Raw genomic sequence first — 20962 nt, forward strand, 5'->3', positions numbered from 1 at the left:
ACTAACACCTGAATCAGTTGTGTGCTGCCATGCCTGGGGCCTGCCTCACCCATCAGCATTCCTGAGGCAGCTGTGCACCACAGGGCAGCATAGCCAGTTCTTGCCAGAGGCCTGCCCCACCTGGAAGCAAGCTGACAATACCTGCATTCAGCACAGCTAGCTAGCCTCACTTGAAGCCTACCCTACCCACCAACCCAGAGACAGTAGAGCACCATAGGGAGCTGCACCAGGGGCCTACAGCAATTGTCTGCCCCCAGACCTAGCAACGATTACACTAGGGACTTGGCTCACTTACCAGCAAAACTGCAATAGTTATGTGCTATCACCCTTGCACCCAGCTGTGCCAGAAGTTTGCCCTGCCCAATAAACTACCTGTAGCAGCTGCATGTGACCGAGCCTCACAACCAGCTGGCCCATGGGCCAGCCTAGCCTACCCATGCATCAGCAATAGCAACCCTGCCACAACAGAAGGGTACATGCAGCCATTCAAGGGACACCCCTAGAGCATTTGGCATGAGTGGCAAGAGGGGAGGACACTGTTGGGCCCCATGAGGTATGTCTTACATAAGGCCACATTTCCAAGATTGGGGGACATAGTTGATCTACCTAATGTTTAGAAATAAGCATAAAAAATAAGCAAAATCAGGAGACAAAAGATTATGTTCCAAATAAGGGAACAGGACAAATCCCAGAAAAAGAATGTTATGAAACAGAGATAAGCAATCTGCCTAATAAAGAGTACAAACTAAGAATCATAAGGATGCTCACTGATCTGGGGAGAAGAATAGGTGAACACAGTGAGAACTTCAGCAAAGAATTAGGAAATAAAAAAAGAACCAATCAGAACTGAAGAATACAATAATGGAAAAGAAAAATTCACTAGAGGGAATCAGCAGCAGAGCAGATGACACAGAAAAATGGATCAGTGATCTGGATGACAGAGTGGAAGGAATCACCCAAGCTAAACAGAAAAAAGAATTGAAAAGAACAAGGACAGTCTAAGGGACCTCCAGGACAATGTCAAGCATACTAACCTTTGCATTCTAGGTTTCCCAGAAGGAGAAGAGAGACAAAGGGGCAGACAACTTATTCGAAGAACTAATAGCTGAAAACTTCTCTCACCTGGGGAAGGAGACAGACATATAGATACAGGAAGCACAGAGAGTACCAACAAGATGAACCCAAAGAGGCCCACACCAAGATGTGTTATAATTAAAATGTCAAGAACTAAAAATAAAGAGAGGATCCTAAAATCTGCAAGAGAAAAGCAACAAGTTACATACAAAGGAAACCATAGGCTGACTTTTCAGCAGAAACCCTACAGGCTAGAAGGGAGTGGCACAGTATACTCAAAAGTGCTGAAAGGAGAAAACCTACAATGAGGAATACTCTATCCAGCAAGGTTATCATTCTGAATGGAAAGAAAGATAAAGAGCTTTTCAAACACACAAAAAGTGAAGGAGTTCATCACCACTAAACAGGCCTCACAAGAAATGTTAAAGTGACATATTTAAGTGGAAAAGAAAAGGCCACAAATAGGAATAAGAAAATTATCAAAGAAGAAATACCACTGATAAAGGCAAATATGCAGGAAAGGTAGTGGATCAACAGCCTCTGATACTCCTATGAAGGTCAAAAGTACTAAAATCCTCTATATCCATAACAAGAGGTTAAGGGATACACAAAAATAAGAGATAAAATATGATATCAAAAACATAAAACATGGCAGGGGGTAGTAAAAGCATAGGGCTTTTAGTAAGAGGTCAAACTTAGGAGACTATCAACTTAATATGGATTGCTCTTTTCAAAGGTTATTATGTATGAACTTCAGGGTAACCACAAACCAAAAACATAATAAATACACAAAAAAATAAAGATGAAGGAACCCAAACATGAAAGCTAAAGAAAGCCATCAAATCACAAGGGAAGAGAGCAAGAGAAGAAGAAAAGAACAGAGAAGAACTACAAAAACATCCAGAAAAAAGCAACAAAGTGGCAATAAATACATACTTATCAGTAGTTACTTTAAATATCAGTGGACTAAATGCTCTAATCAAAAGACATAGGGTGGCTGAAGGGATAAAAAATAACAAGACCCATATATATGCCACGTACAAGAGACACACTTCAGACCTAAAGACATTCACAAATTGAAAGTGAAGGGATGGAAAGAGATACTCCATGCAAATGGAAATGAAAAGAAGGCTGGGGTAGTAATACTTATATTAGAAGAAACAGACTTTAAAACATAAACTGTAACAAAAGACAAAGAAGAGCATTATGTAATGATAAAGGGAACAATCCAGCAAGGGGATTTAACACTGGTAAATATCTATGTGCCCAATATAGGAGCACCTAAATATATAAAGCAAATATTTATAGACGTAAAAGGAGACATTGACAGTAACACAATAATAGTAGGGCACTTTAACACTCAACTTACATCAATGGATAGCTCCTCCAGATAGAAGATCAATAAGGAAACATTGGCCTTAAATGAGACATTAGACCAGATGGACTTAATAGATGTATACAGAACATTCCATCCCAAAACTGCAGAATACGCATTCTTTTCAAATGCACATAGAACATTCTCCAGGATAGATTGCATGTTGGCCACACAACAAGTCTCAATAAATTTAGGAAGATTGAAATAATATCAAGCATCTTTTCTAAGCACAATGGTATGAAACTAGAAATGAACTACAAGAGGAAAGTTGGAGAAGTCACTAGATATGTGGAGATTAAACAAAATACTACTGAATAATGATTGGGTCAATGAATAAATTAAAAAAATGCCTGGAGACAAATGAAAATGAAAATGCAACATGCCAAAATCTGTGTGAAACAGCAAAAGCAGTACTGACGAAAGTTTATAACAATACAGGCCTACCTTAAGAAAGAAGAAAAATCTCAAATAAACAATATAACAGTACACCTAAAGGAGCTACAAGAAGAATAAACGAACCCGAAAATCAGTAGAAGGAAGGAAATATTAAAAATTAGGAAATAAATAGAGACTAAAAAGACAATAGAGAAGATAATGAAACTAAGAGCTGGTTCTTCGAAAAGATAAACAAAATTGACAAACCTTTAGCTGGACTCACCAAGGAAAAAAAGAGAGAAGGCTCAAATAAATAAAATCAGAAATGAGGGGCCATCCCCATGGCTGAGTGGTTAAGTTCACATGCTCCACTGTGGTGGCCCAGGGTTTCACCAGTTCGAATCCTGGACATGGATGTGGCACCGCTCATCAGGCCATGCTGAGGCAGCATCCCATATGCCACAAGTAGAAGGACCCACAACTAAGAATATACAACTATGTACTGGGGGGCTTTGGGGAGAAAAAGGAAAAAAATAAAATCTTTTAAAAAAAATCAAAAATGAAAGAGGAGGAATTACGGTGGACACCACAGGAATAAAAAGCATTGTAAGAGAATACTTTGAAAAGCTGTATGCCAACAAACTGGATAATCTAGAAGAAATGAAGAAATTCTTAGAATTATAAAACATTCCATAACTGAATCAAGAAGAAATAAAGAATCTGAATAAACCAGTCACCAACAAGGAGATCAAAACAGTAATCAAAAACCTCCCAAAAAACAGAAGTCCAGGACCAGATGGCTTCTGCAGTGAATTCTACCAAATATTCAAAGAAGATTTACCTGTCCTTCTCAAACTCTTCCAAAAAATTGAAGAAGGGGGGACACCTAACTTATTCTATGAGGTCAACATTACCCTGATACCAAAACCAGACAAGGACAACACAAAAAAGGAAAATTACAGGCCACTGTCACTGATGAACATAGATGCAAAAATCTTCAACAAAATATTAACAAATTGAATACAGCAATACATTAAAAGGATCATACACCATGATCAAGTGGGATTTATTCCAGGGATGGAGGGATGGTTCAACATCCACAATCAATCAATCAGTGTGATACACTACATTAACAAAATGAAGAATAAAAATCATGTAATCATCTCAATAAGTTGCAGAGAAAGCATTCGACAAAATATAGTATCCGTCTATGATAAAAAAAAAAAAAAATGAGTAAAATGGGTATAGAAGGAAGATACCTTAACATAGTAAAGGCTATGTGTGACAAACTCACAGCTAACATACTCTACAATGAAAAACTGAAAGCTATCCCTGTAAGAACAGAAATAAGATAAGGTTGCCCACTTTCACCATTCTTGTTTAACATAGTGTTGGAAGTCCTAGCCAGAGCAGTCAGGCAAGAAAATGACATAAAAGGGATCCAAATGGCAAAGGACGAAGTAAAACTGTCACTATTTGCAGGTGACATGATCTTTTTGTACAGAAAATCCTAAAGAATCCACAAAAAAACTTTTAGAAATAATAAGCAAATACTGTAAAGTTGCATGGTACAAAATCAACATACAAAAATCAGTTGTCTTTCTATATACTAACAATGAAATAGCAGAATGAGAAATCAAGACTACAGTCACATTTACAATGGCAACAAAAAAAGTAAAATACCTAGGAATAAATTTAACCAAAGAGGTGAAAGACTTGTACACTGAAAACTATGAAACATTGTTGAAAGAAATTGAAGAAGAGACAAAGAACTGGAAAGATATTCCCTGCTCATGGATTGGAAGAACTAGCATAATTAAAACATCTGTGCTTCCTAAAGCAATGTATGCATTTAATGCAATCCCTATCAAGTCCCAATGACATTTTTCATGAAAAGAACAGAGAATCCTAAAATTTATGTGGAATAACAAAAGACCCCAACTAGCCAAAGCAATCCTAAGAAAAAAGAACAAAGCTAGAGGCATGACAATCCCTGATTTCAAAATATACTACAAAGCTATAGTAATCAAAACAACATGGTACTGGCATAAAAACAGACACACAGATCAATGGAACAGAATCAAGAGCCCAGAAATAAACCCACACATCTATGGAAAACTGCTCTTCGACAAAGGAGCCGAGAACACACAATGGAGAAAGGGAAGTCTCTTCAGTAGACGGTGTTGGGAAAACTGGGCAGCCATAGGCATAAAAATGAAAGTAGACCTTTATTTTCCACCATACACAAATATTAACTAAAAATGGATTAAAGACTTGAATGTAAGACCTGAAACCATGAAACTCCTAGAAGAAAACACAGTCGTATGCTCTTTGGCCTCAGCCTTAGCAGTATCTTTTTGAATATCATGTCTCCTCAGGCAAGGGAAAAAAAGAAAAAATCAACAAACGGGATTATATCAAACTAAAAAGCTTCTGCACGGCAAAGAAAACCATCAACAAAACGAAAAGACAATCTAATAATTGGGAGATGATATTTGCAAATCATATATCCAATAAGAGGTTAATAACAAAAATATTTAAAGATCTCATACATCTCAACAACAAAACCCAATTAAAAAATGCACAGAGGATTTGAACATTTTTCCAAAAAAGGTATACAGATGGCCAGCAGATACATGAAAAGATGTTCAGTATCACTAATTATTAGGGTAATGCAAATTAAAACTACAATGACATATCACCTCACACCCATCAGAAAGGCTGTTATTAAAAAGACAAGAAATAAGTATTGGAGAGGATGTGGGAAAAAAGGGAACTCTTGTACACCACTGGTGGGAATATAAACTGGTTCAGCCACAGAAAACGGTATGGAGATCCCTCAAAAAATTAAGAATAGGGCCCCAGTCCCATTGCCTAGTGATTAAGTTCAGAACACTCCACTTTGGCGGCCCGGGTTCAGTTCCTGGATGCGGACCTACAGCACTTGTTGGCAGCTGTGCTGTGGTGGCAACCCACGTACAAAATAGAGGAAGATTGACACAGACGTTAGTTCAGGGGGTATCTTCCTCAAGCAGAAGGGGAACATTGGCAACAGATGTTAGCTCAGGGTGAATCTTCCTCAGCAAAAAAAAAAAAAAAAAAAGGAATATAACTACCATATGATCCAGCTATCCCACTACTGGGTATTTATCCAAAGAACACAAAAACACTAATTCAAAAAGATGTATGCAGCGTTATTCACAAGAGCTAAGACTTAGAAACAACCTAAGTGCCCATCAACGTCTGAATGGATAAAGGATATGTGGTATATATATGTATGTATATATGTATATATATGTATGTATATACACACACAATGCAATACTACTGAGCCATAAAAAAAAATGAAATCTTGCCGTTTGCGACAACATGGATGGACCTTGAGAGTATTGTGCTAAGCAAAATAAGTCAGACAGAGAAGGAGAAATCCAAATAGCATATGATTTCACTCATAAATGGAAGATTAAAAAAACAACAAACAAACACATAGACACAGAGAATAGGTTGGTGGTTACCAGAATGGAAGCAGGGAGGGTGAAAGGGATAAAAGGGCACATGTGTACAGTGACAAATGGAAACTAGACTTTGGGTGGTGAACACAACGTAGTCTATACAGAAATCCAAATATAGTGATGCTCACCTGAAACTTATATGATGTTATAAACTAATGTTACTTCAATAAGAATAAAACAAGGATTATCTTCTATCACTGGGTATTGGAAAGTACATCTATAATTGAACCCCAATAAACCCATAATGTGAAAATAATTGCACTGAAATTTGTCGTATGTCTTCTGGCGGTAGTTGTGAGGGCTGGTATCATGCAAATTGCTTTTCTCACTCATGCTCCCTCTTTTTCTCTTTAGGATTCCACCAGTATTGTTGCTGCCCTTCTGGTAGACTTCAAAAGCTCACTGCTTCCTCATCTCCCAGTTCATTTCCATGGATCAAGCAATTTTCTGATGATTGCACTTTTCCCCAAATCAAAGATATATCAAGCATTTTACTCAGAGGTAACATCGATCATTAGTCAGCAAAACAAGTACTACTTTTTTTCCCTAGCAATTTAGATGATGAGGCAACATTTCAGAACTAACAGTGAGGTAATGAGAGGGAGAGTTGGGAGGGCTTGGTGGGGGATGGCTACTACTAAGCCCTTTAGGTCCTGAAATGGTGCTCTTGCCATTGAGAGCTGAGAACCTAAAGGAATTGAACAAAAAACCTTTTTAGCTTCTAAGAAAAGTCTTCTTTGTCCCCTTTAAATCCTAATTATTTTCCTTTTAGCTACTTTACTGAATTGTTGGGCCCTACCTACTGCATCAGAGCTCTCTACCCCGCCCCAAGCTCTCCCTCCCCATGGTTCACAGGCCCTGTCCCTGTGAATAGTCCTACCTGGCTGGCTGCATATTATAGGCACTTGGCACAGATTGCGTGAGTGAGGAAGCTTATTGAGAATCATACAACCCACTTAGAGACCAAGCAGTAGCCAAAGTCAAACGGATGGCCAGCCTCGTGACTGGTGGAAATACTTGGAAAGGTATGATTGCAGCAGCTTATGTGAGAGGACAGTGTCTCTCCCTCAGGACAGATTCACAGAACTTGGAGAAGATAAGAGCTGGCCTTGACTGCAGAGTGGCGTGGCTTCTCAGGCCAGTCTGTCTTCCTCTTGCTGCCTGCTGATCCTTCCTATCTCCTTCTGCTTGTCCTTTCAATCCAGGAACATAGAGATAGCCCTTTAGATTCTCTTCAGCCTCTAGGCAGGAGTTGCTTGAACAGCTCCTTCTGTCTGGACTTATCATCAGGGAAGAACATGCCTTTGCTGCCAGAACACTGTTACCTGACACCTTGCTTCGTGCTTCTTGGCCTTTTAAGGAGCAGAATCCCTGGGAGAGGAACCCAGAAAGAAATTCTAGTTTTGAAAAATACAGAACAAAATTGCTTCAGGCCTCTGTTTTTGAAACAAACTTGTTTGTTATGATGGTTTTTCTCTGTACTGACAGTCTAGATTTTCAACAATCATCAAATCCCCATGTGGATTCCATATCCTGTTGTTGGGTTTAAAGTGTTCTTTGCTCAAATTCTGTTTTGTTTAGGTCTTCTCCCCTTGGCAACAGCAGGCTAACTCAGGGCTGTCTTTAAAAGTGATCCAGGAAGATGGATTATCTGTGGAACAAAAGAGATTGTAAGTGGCTGCCTTCAGTGTTTATGCTTGTTTCCCTAAGCTGTGTGTGTCTGCTCTCTCTGCAGGATGACTTGTGTTATGTAACACAGGGGTCTTGGCTTCTGAAAAGGCCGACAGTTGTTTTAGTGCTGCCAACTTGCAGGTAGCCAGTGCCCTTGGGGAAGTTGAAGCCAGAGAGATGAAATCCACCAAGAATCAGAAACCCATAGGATTACCAGGGGTTTCAGGCCAACCTTCCCATGTGGGCACACCAGTTCTCCTGCAGTAACACTACATTTTATTTAAGGCAGTGTTTTGGAAGTGTTGATTCTGTCTCAGGACTCTGGCTTGAAAGCACCAGAACAAGTTATATGTTCTGTTGGGAGATGGAGTTCATTCTAATCTGTAAGCTTTTGATATTGCAGACATTCCGGTGCACAGAAGCTCTTCAGTGTCCTGAGCCATTCTGCTGGGGAGAAGTGGAGTCCTCTAAAGCTACTCTCAGCAAAACTCCCAGAGCTAGATTGGTGAGCTCTGGTTTTCTATTTATAGATGTTTAATGTTCTGGCTTTTGAAATGTCGGAAACTTCAGTGCTGGTCCTTTCTAAGCTCTTTTTTCTTTATGGCTTCTTAGGGATCGTTATAAAGGGTAGTAATGACACACCGTATGCAATTTTATTCTCTAGAGAGAATCTTTCTAAGGTTTCTTTTTCAGCAATTAAATAAGGAGTTTCTCCTATGAATGGGGACATTCAAGCAAGGCTGGTGGTGGTAATATAATAGCATTGTCTTTGTTTTCCTAGGTTTCTCCAGCATTTCACCTTCAGTAGCATTAGTCGGGAGCCTGTGATGAGGACCCATCTCCCCGTCCTGCTGCAGCAAGCTGAACTCAACCCTACTCACCAAGTGGAAAATGACAAGGTACAGCAGCTCACCAAATATGCTGGGAATTCACAGGAAGATAATCCTGATAGCCTGCGCTTGGATCTTCTGTGTCAGTTAACAAAAGGAGCTCAGGCGGAGTCCCTTTTATAAGACTCTCCACCTCCTTGCATACTGATGTAACGATACACATGAAACCCATTGTATACAATGACTGGGTACAGGCGTCTGCATTAACCCCAGCTGAGCCCCATGGCAGCCAGCAAACCCTGGCACCTTGCTCTTCCGTCCCCGTGTTTCTCCAGGCCTTTCAGCTCTTGCTCGGCGTTCTCGTACCGGCTACTCTTTGTGGTTGTGACACATTGAGCTTAATAAGGGGAAGGGCCTTGTTACTTGGGCCTTGCTGGCATCACCAGGGTAAGGTGATACTTTGTAAACATTGTCTTCCCAAGAGTGGATTTTAATCTGCTCCCACCTCACACTTCCCTCCTCTTGACCCCTCTCAGCATTTCTTTGGAAGCATATGTCATAATATGCTCAAAGAGGATGTTTATTTTTGTGCAAGTCTAGAAGTCAGCCGCAGAAGAAAATAGAAGCTCTAAGCAATTAGAAATGTCATTTTCCCCTTAGGCAAAAGTTTAAAAATGAAAATGCTTACTTGTTATATTTTATTTAAAAAGTACTATAATCAATAAAATAATTTTTTTTAAAAAGTGCTACAGGACTGGCCTTAAAGTTACAAGGTGTCTGGCTGTAAGCATGTCAGCTGTGATTTGAGAGGCTGAGGCCTGGGCACTGAGGAATAAGAAGTGAGATGGGGAAATTTGGATGGAAGGAGGATAAGCAAAAAGTCAGTTACGTGGAATACTTCCCACAAGGCCAGAAAGGGACACAGAGTAGGGGCCTGGTCAGAGGGGAGGCAGGAGAATGTCTGGTTCCCACAAAAGAACACAGATCCACAGCCATTGCTCTGCTCATGTGACCAGCTCAAGTGACGAGTACCACCAAGCTGAGCTTTAATCTGTTATCTGTGACCAGGCTTGTCCCAGTGAGTCTTGTGTATTGTGAAATTAAACACATACTTAAAGAGGTCCTTGCCATGCTGTGTCATTTACATTGATATCCTTCAGGGACTGCAGGGTCCTCTCCTCCCAGGCTTGACCCCTTTGTCAGGGAATTTCTTGAGTTGCTTTGTAATACCTGCCTGCAGAAGGCCCTGTTTTCATGTGGTTGTGTAGTAACGTTAAGACAGTCCAGCCTGGCTCCTCTTCTCCCCATCAAGACTCAGAAGTGCCTCCTATGTGCAGTTTGTTTCCTTAGCTCAGGCCCTGTGGCTTGGAGGGCATGGACAGCCAGCCAGAGTCCCCAGTGCCACTTCTCTCCTTCGCTGAGTTACCAGATTGCTGAATTCAGCCTGTGACATTTCTGTCCCAGACCTCCTTTCTGACCAGTATTTTCCACTGTATTTTAACTGATCCAGTCACAACCTGCTCAATGGAAATTATAATAGTAACACTACATTTTATATGGTGTTTGCTATGTGCCAGACACTGTTCTAAGCACTTTACATATATTAACTCAGTTAATCATCACACCCATCCTGCAAGGCAGGTTCTGTTGTTAGCCCAAGGTCACATAGCTAGTGAGTGCTGGTGCTGAGGTGCAAATCCACAGAACCTGGCTCCAGTTAAGTTCTCTTAACCTCTTACACAATGCTGCCTCCCAGTTGAATCACAAACCCAAATGACTTTTCTTTCATATAGGTAATCATCAGCATTGTAACTGGCCTCCCAGGCTGTCATGCTAACGAGCTCTGTGCTTTTCTGGTCACTCTGCATAAGGAATATGGCAGGTTAGTATGGCTTCTGCCTTTGCTTTGGGGGAAGGGATTCTATGCCTGGGCCTGCCTAGGCACTGGGAGACCTTTGACATGTACTGACCTTTGGGGTAATTGGTATTAGCACAATAGTCATCCATCCGGACATCCATCCATTCATTTAACACATTTGTACTGAGCACTTTCTGTGTGCCAGGCACTGTTCCAAACGAACATAACAGACTTCGAAATCTCTGCCCTCATGGAGCTTACATTCTAGTTTGGGAAGACAGACAATTAACCAGATAAGGAAAACAGTATATTAGCTAGTGAAAAGTGCTATGGAGAAAATAAAGCAGAGAAGGCTATAGGGAGTGCTGGGCTAGGGGAGGGATTCCAGTTTTAAATTGGGTGCTCAGGGAAGACCTCACTGAGAAGGTAACATTTGAGCAAAGGCCTCAGGAAATGAGGGAATGAACCTTTGGTTCTCTGGGGAAGAGCACTGTAGCAGCAGGACCACATGGATAGAGGCCTGGGAGTGTGCCTTGTCAGCAGGGAAATTCAGGAGCAGGGTGGTTAGAACTTGGGAGCTGGTACATGTGGTCCTTCCCTGATCCCCAGGAGACTGTGTGAGCTCAGGTACAGCTGGGACATGATGGCTCAGGTGAAGTTGGGGAAATCATTCATCCACCACTTCTACCTGGCTAGCAGATTACTTAACAATCCTTGCTGACTGAACTGGGCATTTAATACCTAGTCAGTCTGCTTCATAGTAAGGCATCCTGCGGGAGTCCATAGAGTAATCAAGAAGACTGAAATCTCCCAGAGGTTTGGGACTTTAGGGTGTGAGACTGGGGAGGGGCAGGTTTTGGAGAGATGCTAGGGAACTAATGGACCTCCTTTATAAATGCTACATAGCTAACCCGTCCCTCCCTCGTTTCTATTGCTTCTGTTCTATAAACAGTCTGAATTCTTCACCCTGCCTGTTTCTTTTTCTTAGCAAGAGTTTTACTGATTACCAGACTGAAGCCATTTTATTGAATGGTCCTTCAGGAAGTGACTGCCTAGTCAGAAGGAGTCTTTCTCAACTCTAAAGTCTGTTGGTCATGTGCTTAAGCTGACCTTTTTCCCTGTGGCATGGGATTTCCTTTCAAAAGCTCCAATGATGGGGGCCAGCCCTGTGGCACAGTGGTTAAGTTCAGCTTGCTCCACTTCAGCAGTCTGGGTTCGTGGGTTTGGATCACTACTTGTCAGCCATACTGTGGCAGTGACCCACATACAAAATAGAGGAAGATTGACACAGATGTTAGCTCAGGGCAAATCTTCCTCAGCAAAAAAGAAAAGCTCCAATGATAGTGGTTTCAGGATACGGAGCTCCCCATCCAGCCAGTGCTCTTCACCTGTTTCTGTGGTGCCAGGATTGCTTTCTCCTATACGGGTTCACTGGGCAGAATGTCTGTGGGAGTACTGGCCACATTTGAATCCACTGGCTAAGACAGGCCATCGGGTGGCTCTCATGCTGAGATTACACTTGCCATTTCCAGGTGGATGGTGTACCGCCAAATCATGGACAGCTCCGAATGTTTTCATGCTGCTCATTTCCAGAGATACCTCTCCAGTGCCCTGGAGGCCCAACAGAACCGCTCTGCCCGCCAGTCAGCCTACATCCGCAAGAAAACCAGACTGCTGGTGGTGTTACAGGGGTGAGCACTGGATTTCTTGTAGGGGCACTGGGATAGGGTGGTGCCTTGCGATTACTGTTATTTCGTGTGTAGCTAACCTGAAGCACAGAACACATTGCTGTGCATGAGCTGTGTCTGTGCTGCCCAGGGAGGCCTTAAATGAGCAAGGACTCCTGTTGCTATCCTGTGGCCTAGAGTGGCTGGAGTAGCTTGCACACAAGTTTTAAGTTGGGCATCAAGATCATAATATCCTCAAAAGGTGGAGAATTAGGGAGGAGGTTTTCTGGGCAAGATTCTTTTGATAATTCTTATAATAATAGTGGTCCCTAAGCCTCTTCCTTCACCATCTAGGCAAGGGAGCTTCATCTGTTTCAGACCTCCCTCCTGTGGAGTTACAGAGATGGCCCCTATACTCTACAATCTCAAGCCCCACCATCCCCAGGATGGCTAGTCCTGGAGGATTTACTGGAACCCTCAGTGAGGAGCGTGAATAGTCCAGTTGGGCAAGGAGCTCTCTGTGAGGACAGGTTTGACAGAGTGTGTGCTCCTCTGGGGACCCTGGCTGCAAGGAGCTTCCCTTGACCTGTTCTAAGGCTTTACAGGGAGGGGCCTCGTGCAGGCCCATCACCCCCCAGGCCCAGAGGAGAATGTGCCGGGTCAGGAAGACGGGCTCCCTCTTCACCGGTGTCATTATGGTTGGTAATATAGAAGCTTTTGCCAGTTCTCACAAAGTGCTTTTGTGCTATGCTACTTTTTGGTGCTTATAATAATTAGTATTTGCAATTGGCTAATTGTTTCCAGTAAAGAATAAGCCAAGATCCTGTTTGGTCTCCTGGGTGTTATGATGAGAACTGGAGGAAGCTGGGCCAGTGGTCCTGAGGCAGGAGGCAGGCGGGACTGTGCACCCTGACAGCCGTTGTTCCTCTTCTTCAGGCCTTATTCTCACAACTGCCCCAGCCTTCCCTTCTGTCGGCTGTTTTGTTCTACTTGTGGGCTGAGGTTGTGGAAGCCACAGAACAAAATTCTGGGCTTGAAACTACTTGTTTTCTATAACTTCTAGTGGTCAAAGGAATGGATTGCTCTGCCCCCGCCCCCGCCCCAACCCGAGCTGAGAGTCACTAGGGTTGTGAACCTGGAGTCAAATTTAGCAGCTTGACATTCTGCAACTGAGGTCATTTCTATCTTCCATCACTTCAGGGAGCATCGTTGACTCCTTGTTTCTGACTGTACAAGTCTGCAAAAGTGTCAGCTATTCTGGCTGCTCTGGATTGCAATGACAGGTTATCACCAGTCCACTCTAGTACTCTCAGACCCAGCCTTTGCCCAGTCGCGGCCCCAGAATGTTAGGGACCTCAGATTTCCTGAGAGACTTAAGTCACCATATCAGCTAAATACTGTGGCTCTCACTAAGACACTCTCTTACAGGCTGGGCACATTCTCTTGAGGCTCAGCAGGGAACTCGTGGCAGCCTCCTTTTTGCATGTCCATCTCCTTGGGACTGGACCTTTGAGCCCAGTATTGAGGTTGCTGATGAAGCAAGACCCCAGAGGCTTCTCAAGTTGAGAATTTTATTCCTTGCATGTGTCTTTTATCTTCTTTGGGGGAAAGCTGTAGTATAGGGCAGAGTTTTCTTTTTCCCCTTGAGTGGCTTGGTTCCATTCAACTTACTACAGCAGTACAGGGAGTGGTACCCAGCTTTGACATCAAGTGGAGCTACTAGATGTTGTTTTAAAAATTAATGTATTTTGAAATGATAAAATTTTAGAAATGGAAGACATTGGTGGTTACCAGGATTTAGGCATGAGAGTCAGGGGCAGGAGGGAGGTGAGTGTGGTTATAAAAGGGCAACATGAGGGATCCTTGTGTTGGAACCATTCAGTATCCTGACTGTGGTGGATATAGGAACCTACACAGGTGACAAAATTGTATAGAACTTAATATACACACTCAAATAAGTAAAACTGGGGCAATCTTAATTTTTAAAAATTAATTTTAAGGAATTTGAGGGGCTATATTTGTTTATACTCTGGAGAGTTGTAATATCATTCTTTAAATTACCTACGTTTAAAACAAATTATCTCTCAAAGCAAAAATTGAATTAATGCAAAACGTTTGCACAAATGTAGGCTTAAGTTGCAAACATAAAACGGAGCCAAAAGGACTCGTTTTTTTTTTTTTTAAGATTGGCACCTGAGCTAACATCTGTTGCCAGTCTTTTTTTTTTTTTTCCTTTTTCTCCCCAAAGCCCTTCAGTACGTAGTTGTATATTCTAACTGTAGATCCTTCTGGTTGTGCTGTGTGGGATGCCGCCTCAGCATGGCCTGATGAGTGGTGCTAGGTCCACGCCCAGGATCTGAGCCAGCAAAACCTGGACTGCCAAAGAGGAGTGTGTGAGCTTAACCACTGGGCCATGGGGCCGGCCCCTCAAAGGACTCTTGAATGGAATATCTGTTGTTTCAGAGGAAAGAAAGTTAAAGTCCTGCTAGATTTTCATTGTGTTTTTATTTTTAATAAAGAGAGTGCTGACAAGAAAGAGGCAAATGTGAAGAGCCAGTTTTCTGCCTTCATTATGTGTTGGGGCAGGTTAGCCAGAGGGGCCAGGTACAAGCTCTGGCTGCTTCCTTCTGTGGTGAGGGCTGCCTCCTTCTGTTTGGAGGCCACACCCAGAGTGAATATAGGGCAGGGGCTGGAGAGGGAGGGAGGGTCTAGCAGAGCTCCCTTAACAAGTAGAGTGAATGACACCAAGGGTCTCCTCTTTTGCCACAGTGACTTGTGGCTGCAGTGCCCAGATGCAGCACTTAAATGCTTTGGCCTCACCAAAGAGCCCGGGTCTGTTTTCACTCTTATCTTTTTCCGTTAAAATCAGTGAAGATTATGGGGCTGGCCCCGTGGCCAAATGGTTAAGTTCGCACACTCCGCTTTGGCGGCCCGGGGTTTCACCTGTTCGGATCCTGGGCACGGACATGGCACCACTCATCAGGCCATGCTGAGGTGGCATCCTACATAGCACAACCAAAAGCACTCACAACTGGAATATACCACTATGTACTGGGGGGCTTTGGGGAGAAGAAGAAGAAAGGAAAAAAAAAATATTGGCAACAGTTGTTAGGTGCCAATCTTTAAAAAAAAAAAAATCAATGAAAATTAATGAAATGCTCTGAAAACTTGGGAATTCCCTGGCCACCCTCTCAAGGGAAAAACCTTTTGCATTTAAATGACCAAAACCTGCTTTTTGCCCTAAGAAATGAGAGTCTTGCCTCAGTTCTTACCAAACATGGAAAATAAAAGCCCCCACTTTTTTAGAAGAGGAGAAAAGCTGATGCTGAGGAGCAAGGCTGGGGCACTTAACCATGAGAGTTAAATCCATTAAACACGACCACAAAGAGATTTGGGGCAATGTGCAGGTATCAGTCCTGCTTACTCTGTGTGCATAAGGGCCTGGCAGTGCAGGCAGTGTTGAGGGCTCTCCTGGCATCTAGGCCCACCCAGACACTGCAGAACCCCACGTGGTCTTACACACACTTGCCCAGATAGGGAGAGAAGCCTTCGAGAGAAGCCAGTGAGTAGGGGCTTGCTCTAAAGGCTGTCTGGCTGCCAGGCCCTTGTAGGGAAACTCTAGAACCAGCACACCCTGTTCTTTACTGGAGCACTGCTGGTTGGTCAGGACTGAGGCAGACCTTGGGGTGGTGGTGCTAATATTGTCATCTGGGATAAAGCCAAGTGCCATTTTACAAATGAAGTGTTTGAAGGAACTCGGGAAATGGCTCAGGCAGGCTGTACCTATCCCCCCAGCCACCACCACTGGCCTTACAAGGGCCCAGGCTAGGACCCAGAGCCATATGATCAGCAAGGCTACCCATCAGATTTGCCTTCCCTCTATAGGAACTGATTATTGATGATACACTGGATCAATTGGGAAAATGTTCTCCACACGGTGAAGAGGGCAGGTCCCCACTTGGAGTGGCCATGGGTCTACCCAGGGTTGAACGTCCAGTTCATTCATCTACCATTCTTTACACACCATACATTACAGCACTCAACAACCACCTTATGATCTTACTGCAGAGACAGACCATAAACAAATAAATGAGAAAATACAGCATATGTAGGAGATGTTCAGTGCTTTGGAGAAGAATTGTGGCGTGGGCAGGTTGTTCCAGAGGGAGGGTTGGTGTATCACGTAGGCTGTATGAAGTCAGAGGATCCCTCCCTCATAGGATGCCACTTGAGCAGGGACCTGAAGGGAGTGAGGGAACAAGCCTTGCAGACATCGGAAGACAAGAGCATCCCAGGAGGGCACAGAGAGTACAAGGGTGGAAGTATGCCTGGCATGTTCAGGGAAGAGCCAGGAGGCCAAAGTGGCTGGATCCAGGTAAGGAAGGAATAGTAGGAGATGAAACTCTTCCCTGCAGTGTGGGGGTCAGATCATAGAGGGCTGTGGGGGCCATTGTCAGGGCTTTCGCCTTCACGCTGAGTGGGATGGAAGCCACTCCTTCTGGCTTAGACGATGTAATTAGCATGATCCTTCTGTCTTCTGTGTTGAAAACAGGTTGGGGAGAGGCAAGGACAGAAGCAGGGAGGCCACTGAGGAGGCTGTGGGGTGATCTACGCAGGAGATGATAGCAGTTTGGACCCAGTAGTAGCGTGGGAGTGTGAGCAGTGATCTCATTCTAGTTATATTTTGAAGATTGAGAAAAAATGGAGTCAGCGACTCCAAACATATCTTTTGGCCTAGCAGCTCAAAGAGTGGAGTCCCCTCTGCTGAGAAGGACAGGGCTTTGGATCGTTAACTTATTAAGTTCTAACTAAAAATGATCAAGTCTAGAGAGGTCAGGAGTTTGGAGGGAGTTCCAGGCGGGAGATATGAATGCAAGTGGTATTTGACATATATCTGCTAACTTGGAGAGGTTCCTGATGATCCCCCTTTCTCTCCTGCCTGCATGTTCTCTGAGGTGGAAAGAGCTATTAAAGACAATAGACCAATGCAGGAGTTCCTAACTTGTTTAGAAAACAGGCCTGAGGACACCAAGTCCCACCCTCAGAGCCCCGGGGTCACCTGCAGGCTTCCCTTTATCCCAATAGGGGGGTGCTTCTGCTCACTCTAGCACAGTTATGATGACTAATGGCACTCAGGAATGTAGAAACACTGTGGACTCCAGGGGCTCTAAATCATAAAGCGGGGTGACAGCAAGGAACCCAGTCACAGTCTCCTCCTTTGGGTTTTCCTTCCACTCTTGGTCACTCAGCCATTCGCCATTCTTCTCCCCAGCTCCGCAGCCCCAGTCAGCAAACTAATCATTCTCTTTTTTTCCCCCAGCTACACAGATGTTATTGATGTTGTCCAGGCCCTGCAGACCCATCCAGACTCAAATGTCAAGTCCTCCTTCTCTATTGGTGCCATCACAGTGTGCGTGGAGCCCCTGAGCTGCTACATGGAACACAGGTACATACTTAGGACCACCTCCAGCCTACAGGGTGTGGTGTGTTTAAAGGTACAGAAAGTGATTTTCTCCTGCCCACCAGAAGGAGACACATCTTAACATGAATGTCTTTGGAACACATTGGTCTACCTTATATGTAATAAATGCTCAGTTATTTGATTAGTGCTAGGTTTTCAGAAGACCCCTTTCTACTGGCAGCCTCTCTCCACTTTTCTTTGTGAACTGAAAAGTTGCCCATCTAGGGCAGTGGGACTTGAAACAGCTTCTCCTGGAAAGAAAGAAGGCCTGTGGCAGCCTTTTCTTTTCCACTTTACTGCAGAGAAGAATCCTGTGTCCCAGGGCTCTGGGAGTATCTCACAGATACTTTTTCCTGTGGTTAAGCAATCTTACCTCAGTTAATGACACTCATTCTCACTACTAACAGGTGAACTTTTTTTTTTACTTTGGAAGTAATTTGGAACAACAAAGAAAATTGGGTAATAATTCACCCAAATCTCACTAACTCAATGTAACTATAATTATTTTTGTGAACTTCTTTTTGGTCATTTTATGTGCATGCTTTTTTACAGTTGTAGTGTACATGTAATTTTATATTCTTTTTCTTAGGTTAGCATGTAAACATACTCTGTAAGTTAACATATATATGTTTCTGTATTGGAGTGTAATTATAATTCCATTTTGATCAATTATATAATCATTATGTGCATGGATGGACATAATTGTCTTAACCATTTCCCTACTGCCAGTCATATAGGATTGCTCCAACTTTTCACTATTATAAATAATGCTGTGGGAACATCTTTATCCATATAAACTTCTCAAATTTCAGATAATTTCCTTAGAATAGATTCCTCAAAGAGATATTATTAATTGTATGATCAGTTTTATTACTCTTTATTCACATTTTCAAACTCTTTTTTGAGTGGGTTTTACAGTTTACATTGCCCCATGGTGTCTGGAAGTAACTATTTCATCATTAAAACACTCCTCACTGGGGAGAGTTGCAAGTATTACATTGTCCCTTCGTAGAACTATTTGACTTCCTCTCCCTGTAGCCTAGTGGAATGTATCCCAGGTCTCTTATCATGAGGTCTTTCTGGCTAGTATATGTTATTATCATCTCCTAGTAACTGATTGATCTACCCTTAGACTTCATCTGAAAAAGCTCCTTTCCTATTGAGTCCCAAGTTGGTATCTTTAGATTTCTCATAGAAGTTACAGTAGAGGTTACTTCCCTAATCACCTTGACTGATCCCAAGAAATGTCTTCACCCTTCTCTCTTCTCCTTAGCTGTGACCCAGGTTTTGCTCTCCCATAAAAAAAAGCCAAGGTGTTCTATTTTTCCTTCTGTCTTAGGTTAGGTTATTGTAGTGAATGCTGAGCATCACCATTGTACTTTGGACTGCCATATTGACTCTAACATGCCCTCTTTCTACCATTCGTGCCTCTTATTTTCTCAAGTTTTTATTTAAAGTTGAATTAAAGTGGAAGGAGGTCTGACATGGGACTAGATGCTACCATAAATACTACCATTAGAAAAGGTAGGAAAAGATAGTAGTAAGCAAACAACAGATAGAGGTTACACCTCAGAAGAATTAGCCCAGACAGTACTCTTCTGCACTGTCCAAAAAAAAAAAATTAAAGAGAAGAGGAGCTGACAGGGTGGGGTGGGGAGAGCTCAAGGAAGAAATATAAAAGGTTTGGGGAAATGGGCAGGAGGGATCTTCCTGGGGTGATGGAAATGTTCTAAAATTGAATTGTGATGGTTGCACAACTCTAAATTTATTTTAAAAATCATTGAATTGTACACTTAAAATGAGTGAATTTTATGATATGCAAGTTATACCTCAAGAAAGCTGTTAAATAGAAAAGATCAGGAGGAAAAAAAAAAGGAGTTTAGCTAACAAAAGCAGAAGGAAAATGAACTGTTAGAGCCCTAGAAAGAAAATAAAGATAATAATCAAGACACTATGGAAATGAAAATCTCAAAGAAGTGAGCAGTCAAATCGACAATGCCAAGACTTAAGTCTGTGTCAGAGAACCTCAAGCTTGAGAAAATAACAAAATGAAGAGGAAATAGACAATGAAGACCATTAGAGAAAAAAGAGGAATTATAGAATGCAGATTTAGCTTTTGTGAGAGCAGAAACCATTTCTGTTTAATGCTTAGTACATAGTAAGTGCTCGTGAAATAGCTATTGAATAAATGGGTGCACCAACATGTGAGGAACAAGTGTCCTTGAGAGGGTTTAAATAAACAAATAAATAAATATGTAAAAGGACTGAAGATGAGCATATAATCTATTTAAATAAGGCTAAAATTTTGTGAATTATGGTTATGAAATACAGGCATACCTCGATTGCACTTGACTTTATTGGGATTTGTAGATAAATTACGTTTTTCACAAGACCCTCCACCAACAAAAAGATTACAACTTGCTGAAGGCACAGGTGATGGTTAGCATTTTTTAGCAATAAAGTATTTTTTAATTAAGGTATGTACATTATTTTTTTAGACATAATTCTGTTGCACACTTAATAGTATAGTATAAAAATAACTTTTTTGTGCACTGGGGAACCAAAAACTTCATGTCACTCACTTTATTGCAGTATTTGCTTTATTGTGATAGTTTAAAACCAAACCCACAATATCTTTGAGGTATGCCTGTATAAAAATATAAACAACAAAATCAGGTATAAGTGTTAGGAAGTATGAGTATCCAGATTCCCTTGTTTTTTTCATATTGGGAGATCAAAAGCATTGTCAATAAATCAAAATTACTGATTTGCTCATTTTTAAGATATTAATGAGAAATTTCCAAATTTACTTCTGAATTCCTTCTGGAAAGTAATTTACTTGGGTGGTTTACTAATACTCTGTGGAAAACTAAGGATTAGCCCATGCACATGGGCTATGAGGCTATTCTATGCCATGCGTGTGGGGGTGGGGTTGCACATGGAATAGAGTAAGAGAATTATGGAACCCATGATCAAGAATAGACAGTTACTGGGCTGTCCCCATGGCTAAGTTCTCGCCCTCTGCTTCGGCGGCCCAGGGTTTCGCTGGTTCAGATCCTGGGCACGGACATGGCACTGCTCATCAAGTCACGCTGAGGCAGCGTCCCACATGCCACAACCAGAAGCACTCACAACTTAA

At 42.3% G+C, this 20962-nt stretch overlaps 1 protein-coding gene across 6 annotated transcripts in view; it reads left to right on the plus strand.

The window, feature by feature from the left end:
- The window catches only part of DNAAF9 (dynein axonemal assembly factor 9), a 163090-nt gene that overhangs the window by 107716 nt on the left and 34412 nt on the right, over positions 1-20962 (plus strand). For all 6 annotated transcript variants that reach the window (XM_070247774.1, XM_070247772.1, XM_070247773.1 and 3 more), the window contains 7 exons: positions 6691-6837; positions 7918-8006; positions 8411-8512; positions 8789-8906; positions 10631-10719; positions 12228-12386; positions 17683-17808. In XM_070247774.1, coding sequence (XP_070103875.1) covers positions 6691-6837; positions 7918-8006; positions 8411-8512; positions 8789-8906; positions 10631-10719; positions 12228-12386; positions 17683-17808 — 830 coding nt within the window. The remainder of the gene's footprint in view (positions 1-6690; positions 6838-7917; positions 8007-8410; positions 8513-8788; positions 8907-10630; positions 10720-12227; positions 12387-17682; positions 17809-20962) is intronic.

This window comes from Equus caballus, chromosome 22 (genome assembly GCF_041296265.1).
Source record: "Equus caballus isolate H_3958 breed thoroughbred chromosome 22, TB-T2T, whole genome shotgun sequence".
NCBI classification, from domain to species: domain Eukaryota; kingdom Metazoa; phylum Chordata; class Mammalia; order Perissodactyla; family Equidae; genus Equus; species Equus caballus.